Here is a 13383-nt window from a genome sequence, read left to right as displayed (position 1 = left end):
AGTGGTGTTTGGGGCCCAGCTTAGACACACGCCCGGCTGGTTCTATTTATAAAACTGTGGCAGCTCTTAGGATAAAGCCCAACTTGGGGCTGACAACCCACAGGAAGAGATACCTGATAATAAAAGCAGTAACAGTAGCTGGCAGTGATCAAAAGCTTCCAAGATGCCAGGCCCTGGTTTGTACTGCCACGAGTTTGTATTGAATCCTCAACTACATTGTTGTCAACTTGAAAAAACACACCACAACATGATAACTCTGCGTTTCAGTCTTGTTTGGGAACTTACTGAGAAATATGGACTGCAAGACAACCTCTCAGATAGCTCTGAGAGGAGTTCCCATTGTGGCTCGGTGGGTTAAGAACCTGACATAGTATCCATGAGGATTTGGGTTTGACCCCTGGCCTTGGGTCAGTGGGTTAAGAATCCAGCGTTGCCACAAGCTGTGCTGTAAGTCAAAGATGCAAGCTCAGATCCGGTGTTGCTTTGGTTGTGTCATAGGCCAGCCGCTGCAGCTCTGATTTGACCCCTAGCCCGGGAACTTCCATATGCCACAGGTGTGCCTGTAAAAAGAAAAGGGGGTGGGGGGGGAAGGTAGCTCTAAGGAACTGCTCCAAAGAAGTAGAGGGAGAGATGAGTATTATATAAGTGACTATGGCCAAGGGGTACATGCAGTCAAGCACACATCTCTGTAGAAAGTTCCCACTGGACATGAGAAGCAGACATCTCAGTTAATGATTTTTGTAGGGGAAGATGCAATAATCCAGGTTCATAAAAAATTTCTGTCCTGGAGTTCCCATCGTGGCTCAGCAGAAACGGATCCAACTAGGAACCATGAGGTCGAGAGTTCCATCCCTGGCCTCCCGCAGTGAACTAAGGATCCGGTGTTGCCATGAGCTGTGGTGTAGGAGGCAGACGTGGCTCAGATCCTGTGTTGCTGTGGCTGTGGCATAGGCTGTCAGCTACAGCTCGATTCGACCCCTAGCCTGGGAACCTCCATATGCCGTGGGGGAGGCCCTAAAAAGCAACAACAACAAGAAATTTCTGTCCTGAAATATTTCTAACCATCTTAGGGCCGGCCTGTTTTGCCTGTTTCCCAGAGCACAGGGTGCCTCATCCTGATCTTCCCCCTGAATTCCTTTCAGGGTGTATCAGCAGCTGCAGTGGCTAATGACTTGATTCTTGTAGGACTGGATGGTGGGCAACTTTTATTTATTTATTTATTTATTGTCTTTTTGCCTTTTCCAGGGCCACTCCCGCAGCATATGGAGGTTCCCAGGCTAGGGGTCTAATCAGAGCTGTAGCCACTGGCCTACGCCAGAACCACAGCAATGCAGGATCCGAGCTGAATCTGCAACCTACACCACAGCTCATGGCAACGCCAGATCCTTAACCCACTGAGTGAGGCCAGGGTTCAAACCCGCAACCTCATGGTTCCTAATGCGATTCGTTAGCCACTGAGCCACAACAGGAACTCCATGGTGGGCAACTTTTAAACATTACATTGTTCTCAATAAACAAATGAGAAAATTTAGGCTTAAAAATAGGGTGGGAGTTCCCACTTTGGCGCAGTGGGTTAAGAATCCAGTATTGCTGCATCTGTAGAACAGGTCAGGGCTGTGACTCAGATTTGATCTCTGGCAGGGGAACTTCCATATGCTGCATATGTGGCCATAAAATAAAATTAAAATTAAAAAATTTTTTAAATATATTCACAGGAGAATTTAGGAAAGACAGAGGGGTTGAGGATGAGAAAATGGTGGTGGAGACCAAGGGACAGATGTTAAACCACAAGTGCAGAAGAGGAATGGGGGCACTTCAGTCACAAAAAACGACTGAATCTGAGTGAAGACTTGTAACTCGAAGACCAGAACAGTCTTCAAGATCCCCAGAAGAGACAATATCTCAGAGGAGGAAAAGGCAAGCCACAGTGACAGGGTCACTTGCTGACATCCTTCCGGAGTCCTATCACTTCCCAGAAGTCTTTTCTACAATTATCTTTGCCTGAGATAATTGGAGGAGACTAAGGGACAGAACAGAAGAGGCTGAGGGGGACACCGAGGGGAAGACAGCGTTAGATAAAGGGGGAGGCTGAAGACGGAAACGGGAGAGACTAAGGAAGCTTAATTTTTGGGGCTCCTGACTTGCAAGTGTGCCTGCGTGTGCAGCAATTGCTGGCGGGGGGGGGGGGGGTTATAGTGTGCTTTTGGCCGATCAGGGAAAGAAGACTGCAACATAGGAGCATTTTAATGAATTTCTGGGGAAATGTAATAATATTGTTAAAGAGAAAACCCAAAATGGCACCACTTGTGCTAAAGCCCATGATAGCAAACCTAGATTTTAATACCTGACCTAATTGCAATTTCTTCCTTCCCCAGGAAGGTAATCTTAATTAGCCAACCTGGAATTTCTTGGTCAGCACCAGTGAGATAATCTGTCATGTGGGACCTCACCATTTCTGTCCCCACACAAAGAAAGATGTATTCTACAAGACAGATTCTCACCCTCCCCCAAGAGAAAGTGAGCTGGCCTGAAACAATTCTTTCCTTTCTTTTCCTAATAATAACTTCCTTGCCTCCTTCTACAAAACCCTGCATTTTGTAGGACTCCTACAAGGGCCCTTCTATTTATCAGATGAGATGCTGCCCGATTCATAAATTGTTAAACAAAGTCCATTAGGTCTCAAAGTTGCTCCGTTTAATTTTACTTTTACCTTTTTTTTTTTTTTTTTTTTGGCCGCATTCGCGGCATGCGGAAGTTCCCGGGTCAGAGATCGGAACCGAGCCCCAGCCGTGGCAACGCGGCATCCTTAACCCGATGCGCCACCAGGAAACTTCCTTAATTTTACTTTTTTAACACTACATCTTGAAGAGAGACACCTGGTTCTTCCCACCTAACTTGCTGGATGTCCTTTTTCACTCTAAATAATCACTTTAATACCCAAAGTCGGCCCGCACAACTCCGATTAGCCCCGGAGGAACACACATCAGTCTCTCCTCCCTTGCTCCACACCCTTCTCTGGCTCCCCAGCGCTCTTAGCAGCCGAACTGAGCGTAGGTCTGTAGAAAACTCCACTTCCCATCGGCCTCTTCGCTCGACACCCACACTTCCCTTCCGGCACGACACCGCCTCCTCTTTGGATAGTTCCCGGCTCCGCCCTCCCCGCCCAGGGGGCCTGACCCTTGCCTTCCGTCGCCCCCGCCGCCCTCGCCTCTTATTCACCGCCAACTTGTCTAGGCCTCCGTGAGAGGGCGTGGCCTCTGCACGAACGTGACGCCCATTGGCTGTCGTGTCGCCGGTAGGGCGTGGCTACGGGAGCCGGGCGGGCACATTTTGAACTGTGGCTGGGGCGGTGGCGGTGGTGGCGGCGGCGGCGGCGGCGAAGGATGCACCCGGCAGGCTTGGCGGCGGCGGGGACGCCCCGGCAGCGTAAGTGGCGTACGTGGCCGCCGGAGAGATAGGGAGGGCGGGGCGGGGCTGCCTTGGAGGTTGGCAAGGTCGCCACAGGTCGGAGGTCACGAGGTCAGGGATTTGGAGCTACGGGTGTGCACTGCGCAGGGATGCCAGATCCGGGTAGGGGGCGCGTTGGATTCTACTTTTCCTTAGGAAATTCCTTCAGGAGAAAACAGTTTGGGCCGGGTATGGTGTGTACTCTGCAGAAAAAGGCGACTTTCATTCATTTGTAGTTAGACGTCAGTCCGCTCCTTACCGTTTTGTGGCCTCAGACTGTTGCCCACGCTCCTTACCACAGTGTTCAATAACCCTGCGTGAGCGCAGAGGGCCGTGTTTAGCCCTCCTTTAAGACTAGAAGCTGTATTTATTGTGCTGTTAACCGCCTCTTCCCGTGTCTCTGAATTTGTGTCTCTCTTTAAGTTCCTCTTCAACTCAGTGAGCATTTGTGCATCTCATTTATTCAATCAGCATATCTTTTTTCAATTCCCTTGTGCCAGGCCCTGGGCTGGAATTTGGGGACCCAGTAGTAACCAGCATAGCACTGGTCCTTGGCAACTTAACAGCTCAAAGTTTAGCGGGAAGACAGACACTAAACTTGGACACAAACAAGTCAGCAAGATAACTTGGGGGAGTGATTAGGGCTGTAAAGGGAATAATCAGGATGTGACTGAGGGTGGAGGAGGCCTCAAGACAAGATGCATGTATTCTTCCCTTCAACCTTTGTAAGGTGCCTGGCTGGCCCTGTGATGGGGGATGCTGGGGATACAGCCACGCCCATCAGTCCTGGTTCCTGTCTTCTTGGAGCTACCAGTACAGAGTAGAAGATAGTGACAGGCTAGCGTGATGGAGCTACGAGGAGAGAGGTGCAGGCAGGGGGTCAGGGCTGGGAGGGGGGAAGCACAGTCAGTGGTTATGGCTGAGAGAGAGGGTGTTGTGTTAGCCCAGATTAGAAAACAAGAGCCAGGAGTTCCCATCGTGGTGCAGCGGAAACAAATCCGACTAGGAACCATGAGGTTTCAGTGTTTGATCCCTGGCCTTGCTCAGTGGGTTAAGGATCCAGAGTTGCCAGGAGCTGTGGTGTAGATTTCAGACGAGACTTGGATCTGTCGTGGCCATGGTGTAGAACAGCAGCTACAGCTCTGATTTTACGCCTAGCCTGGGAACCTCCATATGCCACGGGTGCGGCCCTAAAACAAACAACAAACAAAAAAACAAGACCCTGCCTGAGTCTGTCAGTTTGTCAGTGAAGCTTCCTAGAAGTGATGAGGAATTAGTGAAGCTTCCTAAAGGTGATGAGGAATTAGTCTAGAGAAGGGGATTTGTGGTGAGAGGGAAAAGCATGGGAGGCCTGTGCTGAGTAAACAAGTAGACAGAGGAATATAGATTTAGAAATTATGACAAAGGGTCAGAAGAGAAAAAAGTGCCACTGGCAATTATGGGAAAGAACAAGGTGAGGCTAATGCTTTCTGTGTGTGTGTGTGTTACGTCTTTTTAGGGCCACACCCACGGCATATGGAGGTTCCCAGGCTAGGGGTCTAATGGAGCTGTAGCTACCGGCCTACACCACAGCCACAGCAATGCCAGATCCAAGCCACATCTGCAACCTACACCACAGCTCACGGCAACACCGGATCCTTAACCCACTGAGCAAGGCCAGGGATCGAACCCACAACCTCATGGTTCCTAGTCGGATTTGTTTCTGCTGCACCATGTCAGGAACTCCAGGGCTAATGCTTTCTACTGAGGAGTAAGGAAAGGCCCCCTGAGAAGGAATCTTTTGAGCTGTGGCCTTTGTGCTCGAATGGCAGGTGTTAATTGTGGGAAGGGGTTCCAAGGTGATATAGTGCTGTGTTTGCAAAAGCCTGAGGGAGTGAGGAATTTGGCAGGGTCAGGGCCTGAGAGGAGGAGGCAGCAAACCTGGGTGGTTGGGTCAAGCAAGGCCCTGTAGGCATTTGGGTTTTATTCTTGGCACAGTGGGCATGGATCTTAGTCAGAGGTTTTGAAATATTCTCTTTTGCATTTAAAAAGATCATTCTGGAGTTCCCGTCATGGTGTAGTGGTTAACGAATCCGACTAGGAACCATAAGGTTGCGGGTTCGATCCCTGCCCTTGTTCAGTGGGTTAACGATCCGGCGTTGCTGTGAGCTGTGAGCTGTGATGTAGGTTGCAGACGCAGCTCAGATCCCGCGTTGCTGTGGCTGTGGCATAGGCCTGTGGTTTCGGCTCTGATTCAACTCCTAGCCTGGGAACCTCCATATGCCGTGGGAGCGGCCCAAGAAATAGCAAAAAGACAAAAAAAAAAAAAAAAAAAAAAAAGAAAGATCATTCTGGCTGCTGACCCGATAGGAGGACTTTTAAGCCAGGTGCAGAATGACAGAGTCTGAGAAGGGAGGGTAACATTGACACATGGTGGGTGAGAACTAGCAACAGTCAGTTGGCTGGTTGGTTGGTGGGTTGTCAGAGGTAAAGGCCCAGAGCAGCCAGAGGGCAGTGGCAGGAAGTGGTGGCTAGAGATGGCCCGGACACACAGTGGCCAGCCGTGGGTGTGGTGAGATTGCCCTGGGTGAGAAGCAGAGGACAAGGGGAAGGGTGGAAAACTGGGTCAGCTGGAGAGCCATCACCGATGGAGAGGGACTGATTGGACCATCAGCTCCGTGAAGGCAGGAGTTTTTCACTTTTTGTTCACTGCTGTATCCACCTCGCCGGCAGCAGAGCCTAACACGCAAAGGTGCTCCATCAGTGTTTGTGGGGCTCAGACAGGAAGGAGAAAGAGGTAGTCCCATGACTCAGAAGCCAAGAGAGCAGAGAGTCAGGGGTTGGCATTTGGGGAAAGGGCAGTGATGTTGCCGTGGGCTTGAGTAAAAGCAGAGAGTGGACTAACGGCCTCAGCGTGGTAGTGCAGAGGCACTCGGAGGGCCAGTGAGAGCAGAACCCCAAATGCCAAGGGATCAGAGGGTGACAGAAGGGAAGGAAGCGCTTGCACCAGAACTTTCAGGAAGCCAGCCCTTTGGCTGGAAATGGGAGAGGGAAGAGAGAATTGGTGCCTGGAGACAAGTGGGCCCTGGACCAGTGCTGCTGGCTTGGGGATTGAGGGCCACCTGGGTCTGTTTTCAGGCCACAAATAATTAAGAGGAAGACTTGAGGGACTAGTAATTGATAGTAGGTGACAGAATTGACCGCATTTATTTATTTGTTTATTTTTAAATTTATTTACTTTTTTGCTTTTTAGGGCCGCACCCATGGCACATGGAGGTTCCCTGGTTAGGGGTCTAATCGGAGGTGTAGCCGCCAGCCTACACCACAGTCACAGCAATGCAGGATCCGAGCCACATCTGAGACCTAAACCACAGCTCACAGCAATGCTGGATCCTTAACCTACTGAACAAGGCCAGGGATCGAACCTGAGTCCTTATGGATACTAGTCAGGTTTGTTAACCACTGCGCCACGACGGGAACTCCCTTTTTTTTTAAGACTTGACCACTGTTGGGAGTTCCCGTCATGGCACAGTGGTTAACGAATCCAACTAGGAACCATGAGGTTGCAAGTTCGATCCCTGGCCTTGCTCAGTGGGTTAAGGATCCGGTGTTGCTGTGAGCTGTGGTGTAGGTTGCAGACGTGGCTCAGATCCCAGGTTGCTGTGGCTGTGGTGTAGCCGGCGGCTACAGCTGCGATTAGACCCCTAGCCTGGGAACCTCCATATGCCGTGGGTGTGGCCCTAGAAAAGACAAAAAAAAAAAAAAAACAACAACACTTTTTTATGGGCTAGACAAGGGATGAGCCGTTTTTGGGTTTTGTTTTTTTTTTTTTGTTTTTTTTTTGCTTTTTTAGGGCCATACTCTCGGCATGTGGAAGTTCCCAGTCAGGGGTCAAATCAGAGCCACAGCCGCCAGCCTGTGCCACAGCAATGGAGGGTCTGAGCCAAGTCTGCGACCTACAGCACAGCTCACAGCAACGGGGCATCCCCAACCCACTGAGCGAGCTAGGGATTGAACCTGAATCCTCATGGATGCTAGCCGGATTCATTATTTCTGAGCCACAACGGGAGCCCCCTGAGCAGTTTTTGAGTGTCACTTTGCCCCGGACTGTTGACACCACTCGACAGAGGAGGAACCTGAGGTGCAAAGAGAGTCATGACCTGGATTGCTTCCTCTCCTCTATTCCATTGTAATCCTACCACCCTGTTCCCACTGTGGCTTGTGGCCCAGAGGAGGAGCTCAGTAAATATTTGCTGTGGTGGTATCGCTTATTGGTTAAGGGCCTGGAGCCAGGGTCCTGGGTTCAAACGCGTCCTCTCCCTATTCCCCATCTCAGCAGACAGCACTCTCATCCACCGGATCACTCAAACCAGAATCTGGGAAGCCACCATTGATTTCTATCTTCAAAATCCATCCAGGGAGTTACCGTAGTGGCTCAGCGGTAATGAAATCGACTAGGATCCATGATTATGCTGGTTTGACGCCTGGCCTTGCTCAGTGGATCAAAGGATCAAGTGGATTAAGGATCCGAAGTTGCCGTGAACTGTAGTGTAGTTCATAGACGTGGCTCGTCTCTGGCATTGCTGTGGCTGTGGCATAGGCTAGCAGCTGCAGCTCCAATTCAACCCCTAGCCTGGGAACTTCCATATGCCACCGATGTGGCCCTAAAAAGCAAAACAAAACAAAACAAAACAGACGAACAAGAAAAACCAAAATCCACCCAGAAGCATCCCCTCCCCACCTCTACCTGCCCCATCCTGCTCTCCCCAACCACCTCCCCCGTTTCCCCACTTGTCACCTCTGCCTGTCCCCACAGGAAGCAGAGGGATCTTTTTTTTTTTTTTTTCCTTTTTACTATCGCCTTGCAGCATATGGAGGTTCCCAGGCTAGGGGTCAAATTGGAGGTATAGCTGCCAGCCTACACCACAGCCACAGCAATGCCAGATCCCAGCCACATTTGCCACCTATGTCACAGTTTGTGGCAACGCCCGATTCTTAGCCCACTGAGCGAGGCCAGGGATTGAACCCACGTTCTCACAGAGACGATGTCAGGTTCTTAACCTGCTGAGCCACAATGGGAATTCCCAGAGGGACCCTTTGAAAACTTGAAAGCAATCTCTGCTTCATGCTATCTGCATGACTTTGGCCAAGAGCCTGAACCTCTTTTTTTTTTTTTTAATGTCTTGACTTTTTAGGGCCGCACTTGCGGCATATGAAGGTTCCCACTCTAGGGGTCTAATCGGAGCTGCAGCTGCTGACCTACATCACAGCTCACAGCAATGCCAGATCCTTAACCTATGGAGCGAAGCCAGCGATTGAACTGAAACCTCATGGTTCCTAGTCGGATTCATTTCCGCTGCGCCACAACGGGAACTCCAGCTTGAACCTCTTTGGGGCTCACTTTTCCTGTCTGTAAACTGGAACACTGGTATCAGCCACACAAAATGGATTGCTGTGAGGATTAAATGAGTATATCCATTGTGTTTGGAACATGGCCTGGTATGTGGTTTTTAAGTGCTCAGTTGGGGTCCAGTTATGATAATATTTAACAGGCTCACTGGGCTGGACTCCTGCCCTGTCATTCGCTCCATTTGGCCCTTTGCACAAGTCACTTATTCTGAGCCTCAGTTTCCACATCTGTAAAGTGGGGATGGCCACTTACTCATTCCTTATAGGCTTTTATGAAGCGCCTACTCTAACCCTGTTTTAGGGGCTATAGGGCTACAGCCACGAACAAGACGAAGATCCCCGCTTTGCGGGCTCACATTTGAGCCGGGGAGGCAGACAGTGAACAAAATGAATGAAAGAGCACGTGTGCCAGCTAGGAAGAAAGAAAGAGCACGTGGTGCCGGCTGGTGCCGAGTTCTCAGCAGGGAAGTGGGTGGGGGTGGGGCTCTGCCAAAGCAAATGCAGTTGGAGTCGGGACGGTTGGGAGCCGAGACTTTGAGGAGAAGAGGGAGCCCCAAGGATGTCTGAGGAAGCATCCGGGCAGAGGAACCGCCGGTGCAGAGGCCCTGAGGTGGGAACGTGCCCGGTGTGTTGAGTGAGCGCTGAGGCCTGCATGGCTGGAGCTGGATGAGAAGGAGGGAACGGGAAGGGAGAAGGTCTGGCTAGAGACCTGGTGAGGGAGAGGCTTAGCACAGGATTGGTGCACAGTCAGCCCCAAAACACAGCAGCCATCATCATCGTTGTCATTGTCATCATCACCATCGTTGTAATTTGATGGATGGATGGACGGACGGACGGACGGACGGATGGATGGCAGAGGCCACCCAGACTTGACTAGATGACTCCTTTGACACCGAGACCAGTGTCCCACTGTGGCAGGAGCAGGAGGGAGAGCCCTTGCAAAGTGAATGAGGCTCCCCATCCTTCTCCCCCTGCAGCCTCGAAGCGGAGGGTACCAGTGTCCCAGCCAGGCATGGCTGACCCCCACCAGCTTTTCGACGACACAAGTTCAGCCCAGAGCCGGGGCTACGGGGCCCAGCGGGCACCTGGCACCCTGGGCTACCCTGCGGCCTCCGGCTCACCCCAGACGGCCTTCCTGGCTGATCCTGTGTCCAACATGGCCATGGCCTATGGGAGCAGCCTGGCTGCCCAGGGCAAGGAGCTGGTGGATAAGAACGTGAGTAGGCAGGGCTGGTGGGAGTGGGGAGCAGACGGGGGCCTTGGGTCCCGGGCTTCAGGTTTGAGCTCTGCTTCCCCAGATTGACCGCTTCATCCCAGTCACCAAGCTAAAATATTACTTCGCCGTGGACACCATGTATGTGGGCAAAAAGCTGGGCCTGCTCTTCTTCCCCTACCTGCACCAGGTGAGCACTGCCCCGCCCTAGGGGGTGTGGTCTGAGCCAGGAGGCAGCCTCTGGGCAGGCGTGAGTGGGAAGCTGAGGCAAGCATGAGAGGCAGGGCAGGGAGTCTGGCCGGAGAGGGCCTGTAGGCCGGGCGGGAGCCCAGCTCCGGGTCCTGCCTGCTCCCCCACTCTCCCCACAGGACTGGGAGGTGCAGTACCAGCAGGACACACCAGTGGCTCCCCGCTTTGATGTCAACGCCCCGGACCTCTACATTCCAGGTCTCGCCCTACCCACTGCCACCTGGTGTCCTCCTCCCTCGGGGTGGGGCTGTCTCGGGCTGAGGTTTAGGTGCCTGGAGGCCCAGGCTGGTCTTTCCTCCAACCGGTGTCTGTGTGTCTGCCTCCCACAGCCATGGCGTTCATCACCTACGTCTTAGTGGCTGGCCTGGCGCTGGGGACCCAGGATAGGTAAGAGGCCTGGAGGACGCAGAGTGGTGTGGGCTTCGGGGGACTCAGGGGCAGTCAGGAAGGTCTCTTGGGCCCCGTTTCAGAACAGCCCTGCTGTGTTCCCAAGTGGTCCAAGACAGAGCCCTCAGTGTCACCCGCAGAGTCCCCTTGCCTGTTCCCTTTCTTTCCCACCCGTGTGCAACCCGTCACCACACATGTGCTGGGCGACACTAGGTCCATCCTCTCCTAACTAGCTGCCCAGCCCCTACACACCCCTGCACCCCGACTCCAGCAGAAAGGGCTTGTCTGAGAGGTGGGCCTGGGCCTGTCCCACCCTGCTTGGAAGCTGCCCCTTGTTCTCCTGTCCCCAGACCAAAACAGCTCCTTAGCCTGGCACTGCCCCCTGTGCGGCCTCTGTCCCTCCCTGCGCTCTGCACCACTCCGCTCCTCTTTCCATTCTTCCCTGCTGCCTCCCCAGGGCCTTTGCACATTCAGTTCCCTTTCACACCCAGTTACTCCCTCCATCCCCAGCCGCTGAGCCCCTGGGCACTCATGATGTCTCCACTCCGTTACTTCCTCAGGGGTGTCCCCCCACTGTCCCCACCCTTCTGGGTCGGGTGCCAACCCCTTACTCATAGGCCGCCCCTGTTCATTTTCTTTGTGGCACAGAAACAATTAACTTAGAATCAGTTCATTGTTGAGGCACTGGGGATGTGCCAGAGACCAAAGCCCTTCTTCCCCAATCAGCTTCTTACTCCTTTAAGCCTCAGCTCAAGTGTCCCCTCCTCTCTGACAACCCCCCTCCCAGCAGGGTCACACGCCTCCCTTGCCCTGTGCTTCCCTCATCCCAGCCCTGACTTCTCCGGGCTGTCATTGGAAATGGGATTTCCAGGACAGGGCCCAGATCCGTTTTGTCTCCACCCGCCCCGCCCCCCAAATGCAGGCTGTCCCCAAGCAGATGCTCAGGGAGGGGCTGAGCCAGCCAACTGACTGACAGAGCTTGGGTGCCGGCAGGTTCTCCCCAGATCTCCTGGGGCTACAGGCGAGCTCGGCGTTGGCCTGGCTGACACTGGAGGTGCTGGCCATCCTGCTCAGCCTCTACCTTGTCACTGTCAACACAGACCTCACCACTATCGACCTGGTGGCCTTCTTGGGCTATAAATATGTTGGGTGAGTACCCCTTCTGCTCCCGCCTGCCAGTCCCCAGCCCTCAGGCCTCTTCCTCAGACCAGCCTCCCCCTCTTCCCCGCAGGATGATTGGTGGGGTCCTCATGGGCCTGCTCTTTGGGAAGATTGGCTACTACTTGGTGCTGGGCTGGTGCTGTGTGTCCATCTTTGTGTTCATGGTGAGCTGGGGCTCAGGCTTCATGGGCAGAGTTGGGGAGGGTCCCTGGAGGCATCCAAGCAGAGGATGTCAGGTGGGGAGCTTAGAGCAGAGCCGCATTGGTGAACTAGGCGCTCTGGAATGGCTGCCTTAGCCTGGGCGTCTGGGGAGCTATCTGGAAGAGGGGGTGTCCAAGCTGGGGCCTGACGAGGGAGGAGGAGCCAGCCAGGCCTCTAGAGTGGGCTCTCACCCTCACTCCACCTTCCTTGCCTGGTGGGCTTCCCTACCGTAATTTCCTTTGCGGAAAGGGGGTTCAGTAGCCTCCTCTGAGCTTCTCTGAGAGGCCTTCCAGCTGGACTGGTTAAGAGCCCTGGAAGCTTAGGGTTTGACCCTAAGCTTCGCTGGATCCTGGGCAGATCACTTCCTCTCTTCAAATCGGTTTCCCCTTTTGTAAAAGGGGGGGTGAGGATCACTGCCCCTCAGGGCACTGAGAGGATTCAGCGTGGGCAAGTGTGAGAAGCAGAGAGCAAAAACTAGTGGCTGGGGGGCCATATGGATCTGCCCCTGAGATAAACTTCAGCGTAGATGGCGTTATTTAAAAGTTTAGCGGGGAGTGGGAAAAAAAAAAAAAAAGACACCTGTGGCTTGTGTTTAAAAAATTGTCAGAGGTCAACACAAGCAGGTGGCAGGGCCAAGCCTGGCCATCCCGCGAGCCAGGTATTCCCGGTGAAGTTCCGACCGCGCTCGCTTGGGGGCGTCGTCTGGCATTTGAGTTGGGATCCCTCACACTTTTCTCCCAAGGCCTGGGGAGGGGCAGGTCTTCACCAGGTGTTAGGCGACTTGGGGGGAAACCAAGGCTTTCCCGGAGCAGAGACTTGAGCCCAGCCGCTCTAGGGAGGGGCAGAGAAACTGGACTCTGGAAGGATGGCCGGGCTCAAGAGCGAACCTCCTCCCCACCCAGATCCGGACGCTGCGGCTGAAGATCCTGGCCGAGGCCGCGGCCGAGGGCATCCCGGTCCGCGGGGCGCGGAACCAGTTGCGCATGTACCTGACCATGGCCGTGGCCGCGGCACAGCCCCTGCTCATGTACTGGCTCACCTTCCACCTGGTGCGGTGAAGGCGGCCCGCGACGCCTCCAGCTGCTGCTTCCGGCGGCCTCCGCGCTGCCGCCACTCATCTCCCGGCCCCCAGCCGGCCACAGGGTCCGCCCGGTAGCCCGAGACCCTCCCTCCCCCCACCCACCCCGCCGAGGTGCTGAGATTTCCAGCTGCACAGGCCGCCCCCAGCAGGGCGGCCACTGTTCCGGAAACAATAAACCGTGATGGGCACGGCGTGGGCAGCCTCTCCTTGGCACGCGGTGGCCGGCAGGGGGCAGGCCCGGCCCGGGAAGGGGAAG

General features: G+C 53.7%; 1 protein-coding gene across 3 annotated transcripts; it reads left to right on the top strand.

Annotated features, from left to right (window-relative positions):
• Positions 3323–13320, top strand: YIF1B (Yip1 interacting factor homolog B, membrane trafficking protein). Of its 3 annotated transcripts, none has more exon segments than NM_001245006.1 (8): positions 3323–3426; positions 9813–10051; positions 10134–10238; positions 10417–10495; positions 10627–10684; positions 11678–11833; positions 11916–12009; positions 12949–13320. In NM_001245006.1, coding segments are annotated over 8 exon segments (930 nt in total). In that variant the 5' UTR covers positions 3323–3383; the 3' UTR covers positions 13105–13320.

This window comes from Sus scrofa, chromosome 6 (assembly GCF_000003025.6).
Source record: "Sus scrofa isolate TJ Tabasco breed Duroc chromosome 6, Sscrofa11.1, whole genome shotgun sequence".
Lineage (NCBI taxonomy): Eukaryota > Metazoa > Chordata > Mammalia > Artiodactyla > Suidae > Sus > Sus scrofa.
This window is presented reverse-complemented; position numbering and strand designations above follow the sequence as displayed.

What these genes read in the sequence shown, in the direction of transcription:
- YIF1B (XM_005664536.3), top strand. Translation starts at nt 3,384, where the DNA reads ATGCACCCGGCAGGCTTGGCGGCGGCGGGGACGCCCCGGCAGCGTAAG. An exon ending in AGGAGCTGGTGGATAAGAAC is followed by an intron (nt 10,052 to 10,133) that starts GTGAGTAGGCAG and finishes CTGCTTCCCCAG; the next exon opens with ATTGACCGCTTCATCCCAGT. An exon ending in TCTTCCCCTACCTGCACCAG is followed by an intron (nt 10,239 to 10,416) that starts GTGAGCACTGCC and finishes CTCTCCCCACAG; the next exon opens with GACTGGGAGGTGCAGTACCA.